Source organism: Salvia hispanica, chromosome 4, assembly GCF_029641045.1.
Source record: "Salvia hispanica isolate PSC_SH4W2 chromosome 4, Shi_PSC_v1, whole genome shotgun sequence".
Taxonomy (NCBI): Eukaryota; Viridiplantae; Streptophyta; class Magnoliopsida; order Lamiales; family Lamiaceae; genus Salvia; species Salvia hispanica.
The window spans coordinates 23,616,101-23,643,402 of record NC_142695.1 but is presented as its reverse complement, the minus strand read 5'-3'; the positions used below and the strand labels follow the sequence as shown (position 1 = coordinate 23,643,402).

Sequence of the window (27,302 nt, the reverse complement as noted above, 5' to 3'; positions counted from 1 at the left end):
TATTTATCCAAATTAAATTCCAAGAGCCAATTGTTTCCTTGTTTAAAGATGGAAAAATCGAGCCCCCTTATTTTTCTAGTGATTTTCGAAAATCACCATATTTGGGAAGGAAGGAATTATTTTATTTTATCTGACTCCTTACTTGATTTCCTTCGATACCTACAATTTAATTATTCTACCAAATCTTTCCATACCTCAAGAGATCTTGCCTTACCTTATTCTAGGCAATATTTAAAAATCCATGCCTTATGTAAAAGGCATAGAGGCGCCATTTTTGACTCCAAGAATAGGAGAATTCTTATTTTATTTTGCTCCATAATATTTTATTCTATATGGAAAAATACCAAAATAAAATCTTGGCTATTTAGAAGCCATAATTTTCGAAACCTATGGGATTTGCCCTAGGATCTATTTTTGTTAATTCTTCTTCCCTACTTCACAATATTATTTTATTTTATTTAATTTGTGGAGAATGAGATCTTACCAAATATTCTATTCTAATTACCTAAAGATCTTGTTGAACTCTATAAATAAGAACCAAAACCCCAACCCTAGCCCCCATATTTTCGGCCCCCACCTCCCATACACTCTCTCAAATTTTCTTCTTCTACTCTCCAATATTTTGCTATATTTTGGAGAAAAGTTGGAGTTTAATCCAAGAACTTTGAAGAATCAAGGCTAATACTTGTTTTCTACCGATCGTTTTTCTCGAAAAGGTATTTTTGTTTAAGAGTTATGCTTGTTCTTCTTCTACTTCTTCTTTTTCTTCTTCTAACCGATTAGTCGGTCTTCTTGAACCCCCATGCATCTTATTTGAGTGAAATTGGGATAAAAGGGATGTGGGAAACATGTGTATGTGTGTGTGTGCCGTGTGTGTGTGTGCCGTGAGTGTGTGTGTGTGTTGTTGTGTTGTGTAGTGTGTGTTTGATGGTTAAATAATCTTGTGTGATAAACATGGTCTTGATTAATTGGTAATGATAAGATAAATCGTTGGGAAGAGGGAAAAGTAATGAGACATGCATGAGTAAGATTAGTATTGAACCTAATTTGTGATATGTGCCTATGTGATTAAAAGGTGAAACTTTGGTTGCGAAGCCGGATAACGGAAAAGCGAAACTACTTGAAAACTAAGCAATCGAGGTGGGCTTTACTCTTAAAACTCTCTTTTATTTTTGTCAAAAATACTGATTGGTGTTATAAGGGTGGTTTAACTGTTATGTCATGCCTATGTCTGTTTTATTGTGATATTGTGTGCCTGATGCCTAGTTTGTGAGTTCGCTCCATTGGGCTATATGGCTATGGATATGTTTATACGAATTCGGGTCTGAGTATGGGCCGCAAGCCCTACCAGGCTGTGTACACGAGGGGATCAGGAGCCGTCCTTGCTAGTCGGCCTGTCTCGTGGGCGAAAAGTGTGGCCACACTTTCGTCGCACCATGGAATGATTGTGATTGTGGTTTATGTTGAGGAAAATGGGGAGTTATTTTGACTGGCCAGTCTATGGAAAAAATATTTTGTGATACTCGTGATATTTCTCTTATAACTGTTTAAAACTCTAGTTCACTTGGTAAGGGTGGCATAACTTATAAAATGTTTTGGCAATGAGCTCACTGAGTATTTCAAAATACTCAGCCCTGCATGTGTTTTCCTTATGTGCAGGTTGAATGATGACGAGTGGTGGCGGGTGTTGAGCAGCTTAATTAATTAATATGGATATGTTGAACTCTAAGTGTAGTTGTGTCTTCATACACAGCTATGCTTTTCCCTTGGTCGTTTTCCGCTGAATTTTTGATACACTTTAGAATTTCTTTTGGAATATTTGCATCTTGCCTTCGGTTTGAGGCCTTAGTCTTTTCTTGTGACTTGTCTTGAATACTATGTCGTACTCTTAAGGTTTTGATCATCATTTATGATATCTATCTTCCTTTGAACTTCTAGGTTAAGTTGTTGCATTAAATACTCTGATATTCCTTCCAATTCTTTTGGGTTAGTACTCTTTAAATGAAACCCTAGTCTAGGTTTACTTCTTGGGAGTCGGTTTTGGGTAGCAGCCGCCGCATTTATTGTACCCTAGGAGGGCGGGCTGTTACAGTTGGTATCAGAGTCTCAGTTCTTTCCGCTCTGGACCCAAGAGTCTTTTCGAACTTTAGGTTGTCCTTATAATCTTTTTGTAAATAAACTAAATGCGAAGGGCTCAACACCGCAACTCGTCTCGTTCAACCGCAAAGAAAGAGGTACTAGATATTTTGTGCCTTGTGCTTGAAACTTGATGTTTTTGGAAATATTGTGAATGAGAAGTGACGCTTTCTGAATGATGATTTGTTGAATATGAGAATTTGTGAAAAGCATGCTTTATGTGATAGAAAAATTATGAACGCGAAGCGATGCTTCTTGAATGGTTTATTGAATGTTGCATGAGAACTTGTGAAAATTTGTGAAATGTGAATGTGCTCACGTGAGACTATGTTGAAATGTCGCTATGCCTAGATTTGGACTTTTGAACCTAGCATGCCTTAGCTATACTATCACAACGCTTGTACCAACACTAGAAACGTGGAAGAACTAGTATAAGGCCGTTAGTGTATGTGGAGCTTCGACGAAACGCGAACAGAAAAACGCACGAATAGTTGTCTTAAGAACGAGAACCTTGGATGCGACAATACCTTTGAACCACCATCTTTTGACTTTTATACACTTTCGCAGCACCATTTGAGATCACGCACTATCTATTCTTTCCCACCTTTGTGATGGTGCTAACTTGTCCCTTTTTCCCCTTTTGTAGATGGTCCAACCCTATCACGCCCATATGCGTCACCGTTACGCCAAGAATAGGAACTTCCCGGTGGAGCGCTATAGAGAGCTGGAATGGGACGGAGAGCAGTTCCTTCTGAACTTCGTTACCGACTTCTATGGTCATTGGCTGGACGCCTACGCGTACGGGACTACCCATCATGAGGGAATCATGCGACTTATCCATATACTGCTTTCCCCTTGGAGCGAGTGGACCGCTCAAGCCTCAGTATCCTACACTTGGTTTAGCCCTCCCAAATACACGCCTCGAGGAGACTTCGTTGGCCTAATGGGAGTCTTACTTCCGGCCATGTCTACCGCCGTTGATGGACCTCCACTTCATCCGCCAATGCAAAGGTACTCGCCAGGAGCAGCACGTCGAATGAAGTATCGCGATGACGAGGAACCGCACGTTGCTCGCGTTCCCCGTAAAAGGACCCTTAGGATGTGCGTTTCGGCCCCTCGAAGGATCATAAGAGAGGTCGAAGAGATGCTCACTTCGATTCCATCGCCCCTAAGCAACGAGAAGAAGGACGAGGAGTTAGGATCATTCGAGAGAGAAGAGAGTTCGAACGCGCAGAGTGTCGGAGAGCGGGAGAACCCGAAGAGGACGAGGGCGGAGATGTCTAGTGCCCGAATAGAAATTTTGTTTTCCCTTTCCCCATGTTTTGAATTCTAGAACTTCTTTTTATGTTGTTACTTTCTTCCGCGATTGAATCGCTCTTTTCCATTCATTGTACCAAGACCTTTTGGGATCACTTTTTGAGATTTAATGGGGAATTCGTACCTTTCATTCTATTATATGGCTATGAAGCCGTCTTCACTCTTTTTTGTCCTTATTGCGTGAATATACTTACTCGTTCTATTATTCTCCAAGTGTTTTCCACCTTATGGTGCAATCTTATTATGTTCTCTATTTTCCTAACAACTGTTTTGTGTGGTCTTTCTTTAGACCATACTTGCGAATGAAATAAAAAAAAAAAAAAAAAAAAAATCTTTTCTTCCTTTCAAAGTGCCCTATCACCATCTTGAGATTTTAAATTAAGTACGCTAACAATTCGAGTGTGATAAATCAGAATGCCGCCTAGACGCAACGTGAGGAACGAGGAACCTACCTCCCAGGCTTCGGTAGAAGAAAGTGTGACGCAACCTAGGCCGCCGACACCACCACCACCTCCACGAGTAGATAGGGAAGTCGTGAAACTTTTCCTTGACCAAAAACCTCCTACTTTCGACGGAATGGGTGAACCTGCGAAAGCCGAAACTTGGATACGTGCCTTAGAGCGCATCTTCCGAACCTTAGTGTGCAACGATGCGGAGAAGATGATCTGCGTGACGCATCAGCTGACCGGATCCGCCGACTTTTGGTGGGATACCAAGCTAAAGACCATGCCCCAGGATCGCATAGACAAGATGACTTGGGAAGAATTCAAGACTGAGGTTTACGACAAGTACGTACCCAAGAGCTACCGCAAGGCAAAAGCCGCCGAGTTTCACAACCTCACCCAAGGACGTTTGTCCGTAACCGAGTATGACCGTGCACTTTGTGACATGACCCGCTACGTGCCGGAACAGACCGACACTGATGAGAAGCTGGCTGATAAGTTTCTTGAGGGCCTTAGGCACGAGATTAGGATGGCGTTGGCAGTTCGCGGAACCCTTACGTACACCGAGGCGCTAGCCCTCGCACTAGATGTAGAGGCAGTGATGCCGAAAGAGAGGAGCGCGGGGAACACCGCAATGACATTACCCCCGCCACGTCCTAACCATGATAAGAGGAGATGGGAGGAGAGTAGGATTCCCTATGACAACAAGCGATACCGCCCCACTCAGAACAGGCCGCCATACGGAGGAGGAAAGACTTCGCACAATCCAAGGAACGACCCCCGTGCCAGACCGCCTCAGTGTAACGTTTGCGCCAGGTACCATTTCGGGGAGTGTAGAGGACCGAACCCGACTAAATGCTTCAACTGCGGAGGGAACGGTCATTTCTCTAGGGAGTATCCGAGTAGGAACGTAGGAACCGGGTCGAGGCAGAACCAACAGAGTTTCCGTCAGCAGCCGAGGGCGCCACCTGCGGGCTCGGGAGCAAACCAGAACCAGCCACTACGGCTACAACAGCCTGTCCGCCCAAGACTTCCCGCCCCGGATAGAGCGTACGCCATAGAACAGAAGCAGCCCAAGGTCGAGCAAGGAAAGCCCGAGAGTGGAAATCTAGCAGGTATAGGCGAAATCCTTGATACCCCTATCGTTGTTTTGTTTGATACGGGCGCATCCCATTCTTTTATCTCTGAGTTGTGTGTGCATACCCTAAGTCTGCCTACTAGGAAGTCCGAACATAGGATGATGGTGTCCTCACCAGTAGGAGGAATGATAGAGATCTCTCGTTTTTGCTTGAACGTAGAAATCGTACTAGGAGAACTTAAGTTAGTTGCTCACGACCTACAAGTTATGGCGATGAGAGACGTTGACGTAATCTTAGGAATGGATTGGTTAACCGCGAACTTTGTGACGATTCGCTGTAAGGAGAGGCTAATCACCCTACAAGCCCCGGGTATGGAACCCGCCGTGTACCACGGAATCTCGATGAACCGACGAATCGTTGTAGTCTCTGTGTTACAAGCCACCGCCATGTTGAGGAAAGGACGTCCGGCCTACCTTGTCTATCTCCACGGAGAAGAGAAGGAGGAAGTGAGGCTTGAAGACGTTGCTGTCGTACGAGATTTTCCCGATGTCTTTCCCAAGGAGTTACCTGGACCGCCGCCCGATAGGGCAGTTAGAATTTACGATCGATCTTGAACCTGGAGCCGCCCCCATATCAAAGGCGCCGTACCGCATGGCACCTAAGGAGTTAGAGGAGTTAAAGATTCAGCTGCAAGAGCTCATGGACTTAGGATTCGTTAGGCCCAGTGTTTCGCCATGGGGCGCACCGGTGCTCTTCGTTAAGAAGAAAGACGGGTCAATGAGAATGTGTATCGACTATAGAGAGTTGAACAAATTGACCCTCAAGAACAAGTACCCTTTGCCGAGGATAGATGACCTGTTCGATCAACTCCGAGGAGCTGGAGTGTTCTCTAAGATGGATTTGAAGTCCGGATACCACCAGCTGAAAGTGCGAAAGGAGGATATCCCAAAAACCGCATTCCGTACTAGATATGGTCACTATGAGTTCGTCGTGATGCCGTTCGGTCTGACGAACGCCCCAGCCGTGTTTATGGACTTGATGAACCGCGTTTTCCACCCGTACCTAGATACATTCGTCTTAGTATTTATAGATGATATCTTAGTCTACTCGAAAGACGAGAAGGAGCACGCGGAACACCTACGGATCGCGCTGGAGACGTTGAGGAAGGAGAAGTTGTACGCCAAATTCAGCAAGTGTGAATTCTGGCTGAAGGAAGTCAACTTTTTAGGACACATCGTGTCAGCAGAAGGAATTCGAGTGGATCCCGCCAAGGTTGAGGCGGTACAACAATGGAAGTCGCCATAGACGCCGAACGAGATTCGGAGTTTCCTGGGTTTGGCAGGATACTACCGAAGGTTCATAGAAGGATTCTCCAAGATAACGAGACCAATGACCCAACAGCTCAAGAAAGGAATCAAGGTGAACTGGACGCCGGAGTGTGAAGCGAGCTTTCAACTCTTGAAGGAGAAATTGACCACCGCACCAGTGTTAGCTGTGCCAGAGCTTGGAGTCGACTACGTAGTCTACACCGACGCTTCGAAAGTCGGATTAGGATGTGTGTTGATGCAGAACAACAAGGTGATCGCTTACGCGTCGCGACAGTTGAAACCGCACGAGCTGAACTACCCTACCCACGACTTAGAGTTAGCCGCTGTAGTGCATGCCCTAAAGATTTGGAGGCACCATCTCTACGGAGTTAGGTGTGAAATCTTTACGGACCATAAGAGTTTGAAGTAGTTCTTCGAGCAGAAGGACCTGAACATGCGACAATGGAGATGGCTCGAGCTAGTGAAGGACTACGATTGTGGTATCAACTACCACAACGGCAAGGCAAACGTAGTAGCAGACGCTTTAAGCCGTAGAGACCATTCGCAACTCGTTGTTTTTCTAACAGAAGAGGAAAGTTTAGTGCGAGAGTTGAGTAAGTTGCAGATAGAAGTAGTTAGGACACCCGATACCGTGAAAGGTCGAATCGCCGCGTTAGTAGTAGAACCTGATCTAAGGACGAGGATCGTTGCAGCACAACAGCTAGATGAGAAATTAGAAGAGATTCGAGTCGAAGTGAGAACCGGTGAATCCGGAAGTTTTAGTGAGGCTTCCGATAACGCTCTTACCTTTGAAGGGAGACTGTGCGTGCCGAACGACGAGGGTCTTAGGAACGAAATCTTGAGTGAAGCGCATGAAACCCCATACACTGCTCACCCCGGGAGCACGAAGATGTACCAGGATCTGAAGAAGTCCTTTTGGTGGAACGGCATGAAGAGAGACGTCGCAGCTTTCGTGGAGCGTTGCTTAGCCTGCCAACAGGTGAAAGCCTTACACCAACGACCGTACGGGAAGCTACAACCGCTTGAGATACCCAAGTGGAAGTGGGAGCACATCGCTATGGATTTCGTGACTGCGTTGCCAAAAACCCTTAAAGGGAACACCGCGATCTGGGTGATCATCGATCAGCTTACCAAGAGTGCGCATTTCATACCAATACCCGTAACCCATGGATCGGATAGGTTAGCTCGGATCTACATTCAAGAGATCGTGCGACTACATGGAGTCCCAGTGACAATTGCGTCTAATCGTGACCGAAAGTTTACCTCGAAATTTTGGGTTAGCTTACAACGCGAGCTTAGAACACGCTTAAACTTTAGCACCGCATTTCACCCACAATCCGATGGACAATCCGAGAGGACGATACTAACTCTCGAGGATATGTTAAGAGCCGTGGTGCTCGACCGAGGCGGGAGTTGGGAGACCGCACTTCCATTGATCGAGTTCGCCTACAACAACAACTTTCAAGCAACGATCGGCATGGCGCCATACGAAGCACTTTATGGGAAAAAGTGTAGATCTCCGCTCTACTGGGATGAAGTTGGCGAACGAAGAGCGCTTGGACTCGATGCAGTCGAAGAAATGGTTGAAATCGTTCGACAAATCCGCGCGCGAATGAAGGAAGCTCAGGACAGACAGAAGTCGTACGCCGATGTTCGACGGACAGACCTACAGTTCCACGCTGGTGATAAAGTTTTCCTCAAAGTATCCCCGTCGAAAGGGATAGCGCGTTTTGGAGTCAAGGGCAAGCTGAAGCCACGTTTTATCGGGCCGTACGAGATTCTAGAAGGAGTAGGACCCGTAGCTTATCGTTTAGCGCTGCCGCCCAGCCTTGGGAATGTGCACAACGTTTTCCATGTGTCACAGTTGCGAAAATACGTGTTCGATCCGAAGCATGTGATTCGTTACGAGGATATTGCTGTAAGCCCGGATCTGAGCTACGAGGAGCAACCCCAGTTAATCTTAGACTGAAAGGTCCAAACCTTGAGAAATAAAACCACTGCCTTCGTGAAAATTCAATGGAGAAACCACGGGCCCGAGGAAGCCACGTGGGAGGGTGAGGATAAGATGACAGAACTATACCCGGAACTCTTTCCATAATGGTACCAAATTTCGGGACGAAATTTCTTTTAAGTGTGGTAGGATGTAACATCCCGGAATTTAGAACCCTAATCTTTGAGCCCTAGAATTAATTGTTGATGACGTGGAATCGAGAATGCATTTATTTCATGAGATGTTATGGTCGATTTGAGTTTAGGGTTTGTGCTGAAAGTTTGAAAAGTCAAACTATTTGATTTAAATGATGTGGCATGTGATATATTAAGTTATGAGATTATGTGGCAATTAATTGTTTAAGGGTGAGTGAGAATATTAGAGAAATTTCCATAAATACTTGTCACCCTAATTCTTGTAATTTTCGAACCCTAGACCCCTTTGAAGAGAAATTCTATTTCTTCCGGAATTTATTTAAACCTTGGGATATTTATCCAAATTAAATTCCAAGAGCCAATTATTTCCTTGTTTAAAGATGGAAAAATCGAGCTCCCTTATTTTTCTAGTGATTTTCGAAAATCACCATATTTGGGAAGGAAGGAATTATTTTATTTTATCTGACTCCTTACTTGATTTCCTTCCATACCTAGAATTTAATTATTCTACCAAATCTTTCCATACCTCAAGAGATCTTGCCTTACCTTATTCTAGGCAATATTTAAAAATCCATGCCTTATTTAAAAGGCATAGAGGCGCCATTTTTGACTCCAAGAATAGGAGAATTCTTATTTTATTTTGCTCCATAATATTTTATTCTATATGGAAAAATACCAAAACAAAATCTTGGCTATTTAGAAGCCATAATTTTCGAAACCTATGGGATTTGCCCTAGGATCTATTTTTGTTAATTCTTCTTCCCTACTTCACAATATTATTTTATTTTATTTAATTTGTGGAGAATGAGATCTTACCAAACATTCTATTCTAATTACCTAAAGATCTTGTTGAACTCTATAAATAAGAACCAAAACCCCAACCCTAGCCCCCATATTTTCGGCCCCCACCTCCCATACACTCTCTCAAATTTTCTTCTTCTACTCTCCAATATTTTGCTATCTTTTGGAGAAAAGTTGGAGTTTAATCCAAGAACTTTGAAGAATCAAGGCTAATACTTGTTTTCTACCGATCGTTTTTCTCACAAAGGTATTTTTGTTTAAGAGTTATGCTTGTTCTTCTTCTACTTCTTCTTTTTCTTCTTCTAACCGATTAGTCGGTCTTCTTGAACCCCCATGCATCTTGTTTGAGTGAATTGGGATAAAAGGGATGTGGGAAACATGTGTATGTGTGTGTGTGCCGTGTGTGTGTGTGCCGTGTGTGTGTGTGTGTGTGTGTTGTTGTGTTGTGTAGTGTGTGTTTGATGGTTAAATAATCTTGTGTGATAAACATGGTCTTGATTAATTGGTAATGATAAGATAAATCGTTGGGAAGAGGGAAAAGTAATGAGACATGCATGAGTAAGCTTAGTATTGAACCTAATTTGTGATATGTGCCTATGTGATTAAAAGGTGAAACTTTGGTTGCGAAGCCGGATAACGGAAAAGCGAAACTACTTGAAAACTAAGCAATCGAGGTGGGCTTTACTCTTAAAACTCTCTTTTATTTTTGTCAAAAATACTGATTGGTGTTATAAGGGTGGTTTAACTGTTATGCCATGCCTATGTCTGTTTTATTGTGATATTGTGTGCCTGATGCCTAGTTTGTGAGTTCGCTCCATTGGGCTATATGGCTATGGATATGTTTATACGAATTCGGGTCTGAGTATGGGCCGCAAGCCCTACCAGGCTGTGTACACGAGGGGATCAGGAGCCGTCCTTGCTAGTCGGCCGGTCTCGTTGGCGAAAAGTGTGGCCACACTTTCGTCGCACCATGGAATGATTGTGATTGTGGTTTATGTTGAGGAAAATGGGGAGTTATTTTGACTGGCCAGTCTATGGAAAAAATATTTTGTGATACTCGTGATATTTCTCTTATAACTGTTTAAAACTCTAGTTCACTTGGTAAGGGTGGCATAACTTATAAAATGTTTTGGCAATGAGCTCACTGAGTATTTCAAAATACTCAGCCCTGCATGTGTTTTCCTTATGTGCAGGTTGAATGATGATGAGCGGTGGCGGGTGTTGAGCAGCTTAATTAATTAATATGGATATGTTGAACTCTAAGTGTAGTTGTGTCTTCATACACAGCTATGCTTTTCTCTTGGTCGTTTTCCGCTGAATTTTTGATACACTTTAGAATTTCTTTTGGAATATTTGCATCTTGCCTTCGGTTTGAGGCCTTAGTCTTTTCTTGTGACTTGTCTTGAATACTATGTCGTACTCTTAAGGTTTTGATCATCATTTATGATATCTATCTTCCTTTGAACTTCTAGGTTAAGTTGTTGCATTAAATACTCTGGTATTCCTTCCAATTCTTTTGGGTTAGTACTCTTTAAATGAAACCCTAGTCTAGGTTTACTTCTTGGGAGTCGGTTTTGGGTAGCAGCCGCCGCATTTATTGTACCCTAGGAGGGCGGGCTGTTACAATTAATCTTTTCTATTTGAACTCACTCAACAATATTTTCTTTTTCCACTTATATTTATTAAAATAAAAATGCATAAAATTACGATAGAAGTTAAAATAAGGGGAACAACGAACAGAGGACTATTTAGAAACTAGGGAAACTATGAGCTCTCAATTCCCTTGCTCAATCTCGAAAATGTTATACTACTCCTATTTTCTTACTCAGTTTCTATTGCTAAATTCGTCTTCTTTTCTATAGTTTTGCACGCTCCACTCCCTATTTATATGTTAAAATATGTTTTTTATTTAGAAATCCAAATTTTATTATCAATATAATTTTAATTCATTAGCGTGGTCCAATATACGTTGTCATGATTGACGCATTGTTTAGGTGGACCTATCAACTTGAAGATGAAATAAGAGCTAAGGAAGCCTAACGTCCAAACAAAATGTACTAATAAAATAATACTATCGGTTATGATATTTTGAATAATAGTAGGAGATAGTATTCCGTACAACTCTCATTATCCAAATTCAGTTTTGATCATTGTAGATGGTCAATTTATTTACTAAATCACTACCTATTTATTCTCTAAGTATGATATGCATAAATGTATGTATTTATTGCTTTGACTTATTTCAAATGGTGTGTCAAATTATATACACCCTCGGTCCCCAATAATTTGTAATTATTTGATCCGGCACGAGTTTTAAGAAATGTAATAAAAAGAGATAAAAAAGTTGGTGGCATATGAGTCCTACTTTTATATATTAATTTTATAATAAAATATGAGTGGGAATGAATTAGTGGAATATGAGGTCCATTGCCAAATATGGTAAAAGCGAAAGGTGATAAATTTTTAGGGACAGATGATAAAGGAAATAGGTGACAAATTTTCAGGACAGAAAGAGCATAAAGTGGACATGCTGGAGTCATACTTCAGTCGAACTCTCACCTTGCATTTAAAAAATTTATTAGTATCACATTCTAGTGGTCTCCTCCTTACAGAGTAGAAAACATAGAAAATTAGGAGAAATATAGCCTACCATAAATTCCATAATAATGAAGCGGAAAGGGCTGTCGGTACAAAATATCCAGCCTGCAAAATACACTAAAAAAATGGGGAAAAAAAACAGATAAAATATAGTGTTTCCATTATTTTCCAACCAATAAAAAGTTCATTTAGTTGGCTTCTTATGAGGTATATATAGGATGAAAGCACATAACATTAAAGTAGTTGTAGATCTAAATTAGTGGGGGCCCCACTTCCAACTCATTATTTTTGTACCCATCGACCATTGACGAGCTTGCTATTGGTCTCCGTCGGTGCCCCTGCAGCGGCGGCTTTCCCTCTCTCTGCTTTTACTTCTTAATCATGAAAATTCCAATGAATCTCTTATTGATGCATCCAAAGATCTCATGATTTCAACATTGTGGATTAGAAACACAGCACAAATTACCTTTCCTTTGATCTTTGATATTGGATGATTATGATAATAATAGCTGAGCTACATTAATAGACGATATGGGACATTAATTGAACCGTTAGATCACATGATCCAATAGACTAACAAGTATTTTGTGTTTTGCATATATTTAGAGTTAGGATAGCTATGAAATATGATCAATACTAAATCATTCTTAAACTTTAAACGCCGAATAATATTATTATAAGATAACATAGAGTTCATTATAATGAACTAAAATGAACTTTGAGATTTTGAAAATAAGACAGATGATGTCTTTTTGGTAAATCTCTGAATTATCTATAATGAACTATTAAAAAGTTGTAATGAACCCGTGCTTTATTCTATATGTCTAATTACTATTTACTCAATTGATAATACGAATGAGATGATCAATTATTGAATCCCAACAACACTAAAATTGATATACAAATTTTATAGTATTTCCCAAATCAAGAAACACACATAAACATATATGTAGATAGATACAGCTATGGCATCAGCCTTGCAGCTCCAGAGCTGCATAGCTCCGCGGCTTCTCCGTCAGTTTCCTCTCCACCACCGGTTCCGGTTCATTTCCCGATTTAAAGCGGCAAGGTATCTTATTCAGGTTAGCCGGCTCCCGGCACGGCTGCTTGTGAAAAAAACCCGCACACATCTCCTTGGTCTTCTGATTCGGCAGATCCAAAATGCAGTTCCTTCCAATGTCCAAAACCTTCCTCTCGATCAGCTTCCTACACTCGGGCCCCACCTGCGTGATGTAGTTGTCGCTCAGCGTCAGCTTCGCCAGCTTCGGCAGCTTGCACAGCGGCTCCGGCACTGGTCCACAGAGTTGGTTCATGGACATGTTGAGGTAGTTGATCGACTTGAGGCACCCGAATGAGTGCGGGATTTGCCCCGTGATATTGTTCACGCTCGCGTCGAAGAGCGTGGCCTTTTCCAGGAAGCCTATCTCGTACGGGAGCGTCCCCGAGAGGTGGTTACCGAGCAGGAGAATCTCGAGAAGCGTGTTTTTTGTGTCTCCGATGGTGCTCGGGATGGGGCCGGTGAATTGGTTGTTGGCGAGGGTGACGTAGAGGGCGGGGGTTTTGCCGAGGGCAGCCGGGATGGGGCCGGTGAATTGGTTGTTGTTGAGGAAGAGGATGTTGAGGTCGAGGGTGAAGACATTTGGGTTGAGGTAGCCGGAGAGTTTGTTGAAGCGGAGGTCGAGGAAGGTGAGGTTGGTGGCGACGAGGACTTCTTTGGGAAAGGGACCGGTGAGGTTGTTGTTGCTGAGGTCGAGTTCGAAGAGGGACTTGATTTGGTCGAGGCCTAAGGGGATGCCGCAGGAGAAGAAGTTGGAGTTGGAGTGGAAGGCGATGATTTCGGTGAGGTTTTCGAGGAAGTTGCCGAGGGCTAAGGGTTTGTTGGGACAGCCTTCGAATTCGTAGTTGTTGAAGTTGACTAGCGCTACGAGGAGCTTCTTTTCTGTGATTGTGGTGTCGCAGATGAAGCCTTTGTATTTTGATTTGTCATAGCATAAGCTGCCGTTCCACGTATCGGTCACGTGCTTAGGGTCTTTGCATATCGTCTTTCTGAACCTTTCGATCACTTGCTTCGACCTTTGTAGCTCGGGCGACGGTATTGGTGGGGGTGGGGGGGGTTTTCTTGGAGTAAGTCGAGGAGGAGAAGGTGATCGAGGAGGCGGTGGAGGAGGAGGAGGTGGTGGGGGTGGGGGAGGAGGAGGAGGTATAGGAGGCGGGGGTGGTGGAGGAGGTATAGGAGGCGGGGGTGGGGGAGGGCATTCCTCGGGTGGAGGAGGGGGAGGAGGGATGGGTTCGGGGCACACAGGCGTTTCGGGGGAGGGGGCGCCGCCGCCGCCGATTATTATCTCGAGATTTTGCCTAGTTTTAATGGTGTGTGCATGAGGGAGTGATGAATGTTGTGAGATGATGAAGAAGATTATGAGTGAGGGGATTGAGAGCATAGTGGTGGAAGATTTTCTAGTGTTCATCTCAAAGTAGTAGTTTCAAGTGAGTGATAGTGGTGTTGAGTGGTTAAGGAAATGATATATAGGGGGAGAGTTTTGTCTCGTCCTACTCATTGATTGGTAATGGAGACATATATAAACATGCTAGGAGGACTATATATGTTTATCTACATAAATTAACAAATTAGGAGTACCATAAATTAATTATAAAAGGCTATATAACGAGCAAACACAAAAGTTTGATGGTTAATACACACAAGATTCTCTAGGTATATTAATTTTGTAATGGGAAGTTGAGTGATTGAATAGTAAAGCAAGGTAGGAGTGTATTGAAATGGATGTACTGTTGGGACATCAAGTCGTAGAATTATGCAAAGTGCTAGGGTACTACATGTGGGGATGTCACTATCTGCCTTTAATTCTTGAATGGTGGTGACCATTGCTGACTGTGGAGGAGGTTCCACTACCAATTCTAAAATACAAAGATGCAACATTAATTTATATATCCTTCCTTCGTCCCGAGGAAAATTATCATTTTCTTGGCAGCATAGAATTTTATACTCCCTCCGTCCCACTTAAAATGCAACATTTGAGAATCGGCACGAGATTTTATGTAGTGTTGTTTTGTGAGTTAATGAAGAGAGAGTAAAGTAAGAGAGATGAAAAAGTAGAGATAGAGTTGTTTCCATTTAAGGAAACGTTTCATTTTTAATGGGACAACCAAAAAAGGAAAACGTTGCATTTTTAATGGGACAGAGGGAGTATTATTTTTACTTTGTATTTAGTGGAGAAAATAAAGTAATAAGAGAAATAAAATAAAGTAGAAAAAATAAAACATGTTTCAATTTTTAGCAATAGATCATCTTAGTTGAGACAAACTAAAAAAGAAAAGTGTGTCATCTTTGGTGACACGGTGGAAGTAGTGTATATGATCACCGAACGACAATACAAAGTAATCAAAGACAATTTTATACGTAGAAGTTTATGTTGAAATCCACTTCACATTTTAATAATGCGATAAAGAGATGGCAAGTTTTGAGAGTTAATTCGTCGGTAATTCAGAGTCACATTTTTTTGCGGCACGAATTTTAGTAAATGTTAAAAAAGGTGGATAGAAAAAAAAATTAATGAATGAGTTCTATTAGAATATACTCCCTTCGTCCGCCATTAGGAGTCCTAGTCACTTTTGCACACTCATTTTATAAAAATGATAATAAATAGTTAAAGTGGAGAAATGGTAAAATAAGAGAGAGAATAACTTAGATAAGAACCTTCTCAACATTATTCCCTATCTTACGTTACCATTTCTCCACTTTAACTCTTTATTATCATCTCTACAAAACAAGTGCGCAAAAGTGACCGGGACTCCTAATGGCGGACGGAGGGAGTATTCATTTTAAATAAAATGTGAGTGAACTCTCATAGAACGTATGAATTGGAACTCTTACACGCGAACGGACCGAAATGGAACATTGAGACTCCTAATCGCGGATAGTGGGAATATATCTTTAATACTCCACTAAACATTAACTACTACTCCCTCCGTTCGTCATTAGGAGTCTCATTTTCTTGGCGGCACGGGTTTTAAGAAATATTAAGAAAATGAGTGGAAAAAAAGTTAGTGGAATAGGGGTCCAACTTGTGTATATTAGTTTTAAATGAAATGTGAGTGGAATCAGTTAGTGAAAAGTGGGATTCTATCACCATTTATGGTAAAAGTGAACCGGAACTCCTATTCGTGGACGGATTAAATGGAAAAACGGAACTCCTATTCACGAACGGATGGAGTACTCTTTACTAACAGAGGAATGATTCATGAAAAATTGATATATGCATGCACCCACGCATTGTTATACTCACTCCGTCCTAATTAAGTTGTGGCAAAATTTTTGGACATAGAAATTAAGAAATTGTGTTGAATTGATAAGAGTGATGGAATAACATGATAGTGACTAGAAGTTTTTTTTTTCGTCAGGAAAGAAAATGATATGACTTAGTTGAGAGAATACGGCTCAACTTAGTTGGGACGGAGGGAGGACCATAAATATGAGTTATAAGTAGTATATTTCTCCTTTTCCTTGTTCAAATATTATGAATATGGCCTCAATTTAATTCAATTAAAAAATCAAGAAAGCGAATAAAATAACCAAGATCTATGATTTTCGTAGTGGATGTTTGTGCGAATGTGTATTAATCAGTAGGAACGATGAAATGCGACTGAATTATTCAATAGTGTTAGCTACTGTTTCCGTTGCAATTTTGATTGTCAAATGTCACATTTCCCATTTTTTTCCTCCACTGCATTGTTAGAGTGAATTATCCAATCCATGTTTTATTTAGATTATTGGCCCTCTGAAATTCAAATTGGTCGAAAGGACAAATTCTAATCTTTATCTTTCAATCTTTTGTGTGGTGAAAGTTGATTCCCTCCAACTTTTCCAGCTATTTGAACAAAAGGACAAAATATACATTCAATTGTTGTTGATGAATAGACATTTATATCTAAGAGGTCTTCCCTTTTTCAACTGTCTGCAAAACATAAATATATGACCATGTGGTAAGGGTGTTAATCAAATTTTGTATCAATTAAAATATACGCCATTTTCTAATTGGTGTATTGTATTCTCCAAACATATAGACAAGTCGTAGCATAACATATTTAATATTAACAATTTTACCGTAGATTATTTTAACCAATCATTCGCCAATTAAGTCCAGAACGGAAATCCCCTACAAAACCATCAAACCAAGCAAACTTTTGACGGCTAATATGGCATTTGATGCAATCCATAGAAATTGTTGCATTTCTTGTCTCACATCGATAAATTAGTGATTCTGGCTACTCTATAAATGATTGGATAGTCCATTTTACAAGATCTTTTGAGATAAGTGACTCATTTCAAATATGTTATCTGAGAGAATCAAAGTCATTGATAGGTTTTCTTTATTGCAAATGTGAAAGTCATGTGATCATTCTCACACATTGTGGTTCCGTATTAAAACTCCTTACTTCATATCGACAAATTGATGATCTTGACTCCTTTATAAATGAGAGGACAATCCTCTTGTCCAACATCCACAAATTGATGATCCTATCTCTTTTATAAATTAGTGGATAACTCCCCCCCCCCTCCCCAAAAAAAATCAATTTTCAGTGATCTGTTGACTCGTTTCTTGTTTTGTTTATTTTAGTTTAGCATGATCAGTTTGTTCATTTTTGTTCAAATTGGTCATTTTGTTTCCACGTATTTCTCCTTCGCTTATTCTCTATTATTTTGGGTTATATTATGTCCGGCAAATTCTTTATCTCTATATACCCAGTTATACCATTGGATCAAGTGACTCATTTCAAAAGATAGTACTATCCAAAATTTGGGTAGAATTATTAACACATTGATAATATTAGTATACTCAGTATGTATTAACTTGAAATTGTAGGTATTCAATGAAAAGTTTCAGCTTTTACAAATAAAAATAACGATTGTTTTTAATCAAATGAATAAAATCCAACATTTACAAATAGAAGAAACAATTGTAATATAGAGATAGTTGTTAATGACCCGTCCATGAGGATCAGTCTTTACTCTTTAGTGAAATAAAAGGTGATGTTTCGACGTTTAAAATTTGGTGTTTGTAAATATGCATTTTTGGCATCAAATGGACTTAAAGCTCCAAAACATGCCCCTACCAACATGTGCAACGCCTAGACTCTATTTGGCGTCTACTAACTAGTCTTCATAAATATCCCCACATATTCTAGTAATTAACCCCATTAAGTATAACAAAATGGACTTCAATTATTATTTCGAACACCCTCAAAGCTCAAAAGTATAGAGATTTTTTTGTAGTGTGATATGGTCGTTGACTTAATGTCTTCCACTGAAAGAAGTGTGATATGGTCGTTGGGTACGAAATTTTTGGAGTTTGATTTATTTATTTTCAAAATGAGTTCAAATTTTATATACTTGCTATATTCAAGTCTCATATTTTATTATACTAATATTTTATTACTAAATTTTTGGTGTAGTTAGAAAATGCAATACATTAATAGATAGTCGATAACATGTATAAGTGCAGTAACAAGTAAAAGCAATCATTAACTTCAAAAAAGTTCGGTGCAGTAACAAGTAAAAGCAATCATTAACTTCAAAAAAGTTCCAAAACCAACGTATATACTCTCTCGGTTCCATGTTAATAGAGACATTTTTTTTCGACACAGAGTTTAAGAATAGTATATTAAGTGGATGGTGAATAAAGTAAGAGAGGATAAAGTAAGAGGGATGAAGAAATAATAAAGTAGGAGAGATATTTACTTTTTGCCAAAAATAAAAATGGCTCAATTAACTTGGAACTTATCAAAATAGAGAAATGACTCTATTAACATAGAACATAGGAGGTATAATATAAGCCTTTCCATGGCTTTTAAACTTCAAAAGGTTCCAATTTCTGTTTATCCAGGGATCCTAAAATCTCAAATCCTAGACTTAAGAATAATGAGATTATGAGACCGAACCAAAATAGGCATTTACTATTAACTGTGATTTAACTAGTATTATTGTACATAAAAGAAATACTACTTCAAAAAAGGAAAAAATACAGGAAATATAAAAAAATACACACATATAATAATACACCAAAAGGCCTAAATGCAGGAAGGGGATCCTCTGCTGTGTTGATAAACACAGCAGCCCCTGCTGTCTTCAAAACGCAGCCTCAATAGAATAAAACGCAGCTTCAAAATTTTACAGCCTTTTTAATATTTTATCATTTGTTTTCGGCTGCCGAATGGAAATTACGAAACACTGCTCCTATTTTACTAATTTTCCCTTTTCTTTTTTGTCGCAAGTTTCAATGTAGTAAATTTTACTATGTGTTATACTTATAACTAAATAAGACGTCTCTAATAGGAAATATTCATGTAATCAAATACATTTAAAAATTTTAGAAACAAAATGACAAATGTTTTAGATAAGAAATAAAATATTAAACAGTAAGAAATAAAATATAACAACCCCCCTCCCCCCTCTCTCAGCTAAGTGATGAATTTTTTTTGAGCACGATATTAAAGAAAATGATTTATATTGAATTAAAGTGGATATAATAAAGTATGAGAGAGGAAAAGTAAGAGAGGTAAATAGAGAATAAAGTAAGAGAGATGAAATAAACTTGGAGAGGGTTAAAGTTTTACTATTTTTTTCAAAAAAAAAAAAAATTGATCACTTGAGTGAATCCAAAATGGAAAGTTGAAGTGGGACGGAAGAAGTAAAATATTAAAATACAAATGCAAAAAGAAAGAAAAAGGTAGCAGTACAAAATTTTGGAGCAGCGTTCGGAAACAATTTTTATTCATTGCAGAAAAAAAGCCTATCTATGATTATCAATTAAGTAAAATCATAGTTAAATTATAATCTTCTTCAAATTACGAGATATGATAATCATTAAAGCTTTCAATATTATACCCTTAACAGACTACAACAAATGATGAAAAAATAAAAAAGGAGTAAATTTTGGAAGCTTAAATTACATTAAAACTTACGACGAGAAAAATAGTAAAATATGGAGCGGGGGAGTGATCAATTGCTAACTCATCATTTAATTGCTAACTACAGTTGATTTAAGGCCACATGATTTTAAAAAATGTGTGGTCTACAATTTGCCACGTGTAATTTTCGTTTTTATTATTTAAATCGAAAAAAGATAAAAAAAACGCCAAATTAGGGTTTTGGATGAAAATGTCAATATAGTGTTTCGAAAATATCAACACAGTGCTTTGAGAATGTCAACACAAATTTAGGATTGACATTGTATATGCTTTATATTGACATATTATCTTAGCTGCATTGACATTAACCTGTGTACGAAAAATACGAAAATTCTAGATTTTTTTTTTCAAATTTTGACGTCGGAACATATGCATGTAGTATATCGTTGGAATCCTTATAAAATTATCTTTAATTTGATATATGTTAAATGAATTTGAAGTTTTGGGATTTCTTTTAAAAGTTAGTTATAACTAACTTGACATTAATACCACTATTGATTTTTATTGGAATTAATCCTATAGCCTTACTAACGTTTTTTGTTGATCGTATTGACATTTTGTGGTTAATAATCTAGGCCTTTAATTTGAATATCTAATGGCAATTATTGAATTATAGTTAGCAATTAAGCAATGAGTTAACAATATAACACTCCCCTATGGAGCGGTGCGTCATTCCATTAAACAGCCGAAAACAAATAATAAAAAATTAAAAAGGAGTAAAATTTTGAAGCTGCGGTAAAATATGGAGCAGTGTTTCATAATTTCCTTTCAGCAGCCAAAAACAAATAATAAAATATTAAAAAGGAGTAAAATTTTGAAGCTGCGTTTTATTCTGTTGAGGCTGCGTTTTGAGGACAACAGGGGTTGCTGTGTTTTTTAACACAGCAGACGATCCTTTCCCCCAAAAATTAACGTAGCTAAATAACGAAGCCTGAAGAGTGAAGACTAAAGTTGATATGCATATTTTACAAGTTTTGATGTATCTATATTCTAGACCACAGGTGCACGATGTAATAGGAGCAGTATATGGTTTTATAGCTAAAGCAAATATCAAACTTGAAGAATTAATATAGTATGATAAAAGAGGGAATTAATCTTAGGGATTTCATTAATCTACTACGACACATTAAATCCAACTAATACATCTAATATTTATTTTGATTCAAGTTATGTTATGACTATCATTAATCTAATTCTAGCTTAGACCTTCTCGCAAAGTATCTAAAATGTGAATTATAAACTACGTTTTTGTTTCATTATTATTATCATGCAATATGTCGGATTCCAAATCTCATACTTAATCTCAATTATCTCGAGTTAATTGTTTATAATCAAATATTACCTTCAACACTTGAGTTGAGATCATATCAATAATTACCTACATAACTGAAGGAATTAGTAAGCACAAAAATAGTCAAAACAAAAAACATATGATCATTAAAAAAAGTATGGACCAAATAAACATTCTATTTAACTACCCTCTAGCCCTAGAACTCTATCTATCTAGTTATTCATAGATAACAACTACACAACACCAATGCTTAGTTCAAGCATATCGTTTCAAATTAACCAAGATGTTTCCTTTATTATGGATAATAGTAGTATTTGCCAATAGGAGTAGTATTTAAAAATAATAATAGTAAAACCAATTCTAAAAAATTTGTAAAAAAAAAAATGTGAACCGAAATCCAACGGGAGTGGATCCCCTGCTGTGGTGGGAACACGACAGGGGCTGCTGTGCCCTAAAACGACGCAGTTTTACTTCATTTGCTACAGTACCTTTTCAATTAAACTTTGAATTGTAGACTTAGTAACAATGATTTAAGTTAATTGCATTACTCTACCGTCCATACTCCACGACGCCACTAATGAATTTATTTAATAATTTATTGAAAAGTGAATTTACTTGTATAATAATACTACTCCACTTTGTTGAATATTAAATAATAATTTTTAGTAATAAAATTTTATCATTTGAAATTATTTAAATAATACTATTATTTTAAATTAATATAATATCAATAGATTATTATTTAAAATCATAACTATGAGCTTATTTATCGCAATAGGAAGTTTCGATTTCAATTCTAATTTATTTTTGGCTAAAATTTATTAATTTTGAAAACTCATTTTATATTTAAATTAGGGATAGTTGTTATTAAATCACATTTTTTTGCTTAATTTTGGCTAAATCCATAACTTTGTAATTCGAATATAATATTTAATTTTTCTCAATTATGATGGTCAAAATTACTAATATGATACATATAAAATATGATCAGGCAATAAAACTACATCATTTGTAATATATCATCATATTTTAATTAACACTCCAAATATAATGGCATCATTTTATCAAAAGACAATGCCGGATTGTTATTTATTATATTTGATTTTGTCATATTAGTTTCTATTTTGAGAAATATGAGACAATCAAGAGAAATTTAAAAATTATAATTTTATATTTTAATTTTAACAAGAAGTCAATAAAAATTAGTATGATTTAAATAATAGTTATCTCTTAAATTTTTATCTCAAAATTAAATACTATATTACATGAAAAGTAATTTAAAGAACAATGCAAAGGGAGTTTTTCAATTATTTTTTAAAATTAATTTTTAGTCTAATAGTGATTCTGACTTATAAATTTAAATATAATATGAGTTTCTGAATTTGATAAATTTTTAGTTAAAATAAATTAAAGCTATAATTGATTACTCCCAAGATAATATCAACTATAATTAATTTATTAATACGGAGTATTACATAATTTATAATAGTATTAATAGTTGAATACGTAAAATTTAAATGTGCATTGGTAAAATAATAATCTTTAAATTTTAATGAATATGCCAATGCTAATGAATCGTTATTTATATGAAAGCATTGTTCAATTATATGTGGATTAGTTAGTGTTGCTTGTGTTGAAGCTATATCTGAAAAGATTAATTAAAATTTGTAAAAGTGGGACAAAACGTTGCTTCCGTGCACAGCAGAATTGAAACCTTAATTGAAAAGTTACTGTAGCAAATGAACCAAAACTACATCATATTTGGGCACAGCAGTTACTGTAGCAAATAAATAAAACTGCGTCGTTTTAGGGCACAGCAGTCCCTACTGTGTTCCCACCACAGCAGGGGATCCACTCCCCTAAATACAACTATAGAATGTGAGGATGCATCACATACAAAGAGTTTCTTAGTTCGTCCTTTTACAAAGGATCCAAAATATAGAATTCGTAAGGTCAGATATAATCAATAATAAGTACTCCCTCCGTCCCACTTAAAATGCAACATTTGAGAATCGGCACGAGATTTTATGTAGTGTTGTTTTGTGAGTTAATGAAGAGAGAGTAAAGTAAGAGAGATGAAAAAGTAGAGATAGAGTTGTTTCCATTTAAGGAAACGTTTCATTTTTAATGGGACAACCAAAAAAGGAAAACGTTGCATTTTTAATGGGACAGAGGGGGTACATTACATTAAATAATTAAATAGTTATTTTTAATCTATTTTTTTGTACGCTATAATTGATTCCAAAGTATTCATATATGAAAAAACAACTTAAGCAGAAATAGAAATAAATTTAAACTCTAGTTGATAAAATCAAACCAATGAAAATAGTTATGATTAATCAATCCATAATCGAGCAACCTTATTTAACTCAATGTCCACTAACATTTTCAGTCAAAGGGCCCAATTTGTTTAAATAAAATAAAATGGGCCCAAAGTTTTTTGTTCATTTCACTAACAATACAAGAAAATTTTGTACGACTTCTGCACATGGAAATTCGAGTGCTTCATCGTGCAACTTGAAAAAAATTTAGTTCGCAATAGCATCAACTCACTTCAATCATGCTCCCACCTATCTCACCTTTCGATTGATATTTGAATACTGCCTTTATATACCTAGAGGGGGCTCGATTTGCAAGATTGTATCCTGAATGGATAATCATGGATTAATTAGTCATAACTCACCCCATATGACTAAAATAATCTCACAATTCAATTCTAAATTGTATATTGGTATTTTTTTATCTAGAAGCCCGAACACCACCTTAAATGATTGACAGTGAAATAGTTGAACTGTATAGTTTTATAGACATAAGGGGTTCTCCAAACCAATGATTTGGAACGTAACGAGAATGAGAATAGAATTTCGTCAACAGCTCGCTAGACAACTTCATAGACATTAGTCGAGCATTCGTTGAAAATGAAAACTCTGAAAAATCACACTTAGACCACAAATCAAACATAGACACATCTAACGCGTATGTAGGCGGAACGTATTGACAAAGCTCGTGACTGTTGCTACACATAATGCTCTATATGTTTGTAAATTATAAGGATTTATAGTGCATCAAAATGCATGGATTATGTTTGTATTGAGCTGGATGACGCTCCCACGTTAATGAAATCTCAAATCACATTATATTCAAGTAAACCCTTTCTTCACAATATGCTTATTCACTGTATCTACATGAAAAAAATGTGTTATTATCACTTTTCGAACCATAAATTGTAGAGGGGTGTTGCACAACAAATTTTAGTATTAACTTATCCAATCCAACCATGATTGAATCATCCAGTGGGAAAAAATTTTCTACTATTATATCATACGAAAATAATATCAAACAAAACTATATGATAACATTTGAAATTAATTTACCTACAAATTTAAAGCTAACAAATAAAAACCGTAACAGTGCCATAATAAAAATGGAACACATCCAAATCAACTATCACAACGTAGAAGGAAAAATTGCAAATAAGGAAAAAAAAATAATGAATAATAGTAATAAATTAAGAATTAAACATTTTCGAGCCCGCATACTTATATGGTTGGAAATTATAAAACACCCCTTAAATGTGCTTAGAATTTTTTGGTACGGGTGCTTGAAAATTTCTAAGCAATTCTGCAAGCATACTTAGTGTTGTTACTTGCAAACATACAAAAAGTGCTCATAAAAGGAAAAAAAACAACCAATAATATTGGTCCTAGCAATTGTTGCTAGCAAACACCTTACCATTGAGTGCACACATATGTGCTTGCAAAAATTCATCTCCGAGCACCTTTATGCTCGGAAATGCCTCACAAGAAAAATCTCAAGGGAACTAATCATCACCGAAACTATTTCCGTGTACCTTAAGCGGCGGTGCTCAAAAAACGCTCGATATATAGAACACTTTACGCATTTTCTGACTATTCTTAGCTGCGCGCGAAAAGTGCTCGAAAGTCAGAGCTCTAAAACGTCCGCTTTTTTTATATATATTGCCTAATGCTCCATTTTGGTACCGTCGACATACTATATACTCTTATTAATTGGAGCAAACCATATTATCAAATCACTAAAAAGTTATTACAACTATAATATGTACATGCTACTCCTTCCTTCTCATAAAAATATTTTTTTTTCTATTTTGGTTAAACCCACAAAAATAGTCCTTTTCTATTTTTAGCAAATTTTTCAATCAATTTTTCTTTTTGCATTTTTCTATTTTATTAATTTTGAATTAAAACTAGTATCATTTCCAAAAATTTTATTTTTATAGAACAGAAGGAAGGAGTATATAAGTGGCGGTCTATGACAGACACGGAGAAAGATAACGACTCAAGCCTTGAACCAACCAATTTTTCTTTAACAAAATTATAAGATCGGCAGATTTAAACCAAAAGACCAAATTTATGGATTAATACCCCATTCAAATTTTTTGATTATACGTCAGCCTTTGGCAGCAGCCAGCAGCAATTATTGAGCAAGTGGGCCCATAAGTCCATAACACATAGAGATTGCAGTATTGCACCTAAACTCATGCTCTAAAACTATTTTCTTTGTTTTTTGCCGTCTCAAGTCACAACCGCCTACGACTGACTACTCTTTGGTCAACCTTAAATTTCATTAATTACTATCAATTTAATTAAGTTTATCAAATCCATTTTGATTTACATACGCCAATTAAGATTTTTCCCAGTCTACAATCAAAAAGAAAAATGAATGAATTTTCAGTTGCCTAGTGGTCAAATAATAATACCTGATTAGGGCTGGCAATTTTTGACACGACACGATAACACGACACGAATCGGCACGAAATTAATAGGTTTGGGTCAGAGCTTATCGTGTTCGTGTCTTTATCGGGTCGACCCATTAAGGACACGAAAATTTCGTTCGTGTTCGTGTCGGGTTCGTGTTATCCGCTAACAATGCGTGTTCTTGTCGTGTTCGTGTTATCCGTTAACACATAATATTTTAATATTATTATTCTTATTATTTTCATTTTTCAATACTTATTTTCGTGTCATTAATGGGTTCGTGTCGTGTTGACTCGAAACGGTTCGTGTCGTTAATGGATTCGTGTCGTGTTCGTGTCTGAGGGTAGCGAGTCGTGTTCGTGTTCGTGTTTGGGGTTTTCTTAACAGGTCATGTTCGTGTTTGTTGTTATCGTGTTCGTGTCATTATCGTGTCGACACGATAACGACCCGACACGCACGATTTGCCACCCCTATACCTGATACCAAAAGTATCCATCATAATATAGTTTTTTAATAAAAAAATAAATTGGATGGAATTAGTATTTGGATATATACCTCTAATATAAAATTAAAAGTTGCGTCACTTACACTCGAAACTGAGTTTATAATTTGATTCCAATCATTAACTTTTCTATCATTACGCCAACATATGTATGATTTGGATATACGATGGGCATTGAAAGTAATGAATTTATACTCGATTAATGAGTTACCAACTAAGTTAGTGTTATTTTTTATAAAACTAGTGTTAACACCCGTGCTATGTACAGGACAAAAAATTTTCAAATAATAAAAATATATTTACAATTAAATAGATTAAAATAATGAACATAGAAAAAATTATAAACATATACTCTCTCCATCCATGAATAGGAGTCTCGTTTAATTTTTGTTGAAGTTGTTTTGTAAAAATGAAATAAATAGTTAAAGTGTAGAAATTATAAAGTAAGAGAGAGAATAATATAGAAGATCAGAAGATATTAAACACATTCGAGAAATCAAGACTTTATGACCAATATTATGGTCACCCAATACTCGAGCCTCCAAAACATAATAACCTAACCGTGTAATTATCAATTTGGTGTCATTACACAAACCATTAGAGTGATCTATGATAAATTCGACCCTGAGACTGATCCAACGAAATCATGAACTGGTTAACCCCATCAACAACGTCAAGCGTAGGAGCAAACATAGCACGATCATGCAAACAATTGTTCAACTCTAGAGGATCCATATATAGAGCATTTATTATTATTTTTGTTTTCATAATGCTTTCATCAATCTTCTTAATATATATCTTCTTAAGAAATAAGTATTTAAACATACCCAAATTAAACATATGAATACATTAGATCATAGAAATGTAAAATTCCTTTGAGATTCAAGATAAAAAATTTGGATCATCCAATAATTACATCTTAGTTGACTACTTATTTCTTATA

The 27,302-nt window shown here is 37.3% G+C and overlaps 1 protein-coding gene across 1 annotated transcript; it reads right to left on the bottom strand.

Moving 5' to 3' along the window:
• Positions 1-12,694: 12,694 nt before the first annotated feature.
• On the bottom strand, positions 12,695-14,394 carry LOC125197382 (Leucine-rich repeat (LRR) family protein). The gene has a single exon (XM_048096118.2). It carries the CDS (start codon positions 14,310-14,312, stop codon positions 12,819-12,821), a length of 1,494 nt encoding a protein of 497 aa, XP_047952075.2. The 5' UTR covers positions 14,313-14,394; the 3' UTR covers positions 12,695-12,818.
• Positions 14,395-27,302: the final 12,908 nt, after the last annotated feature.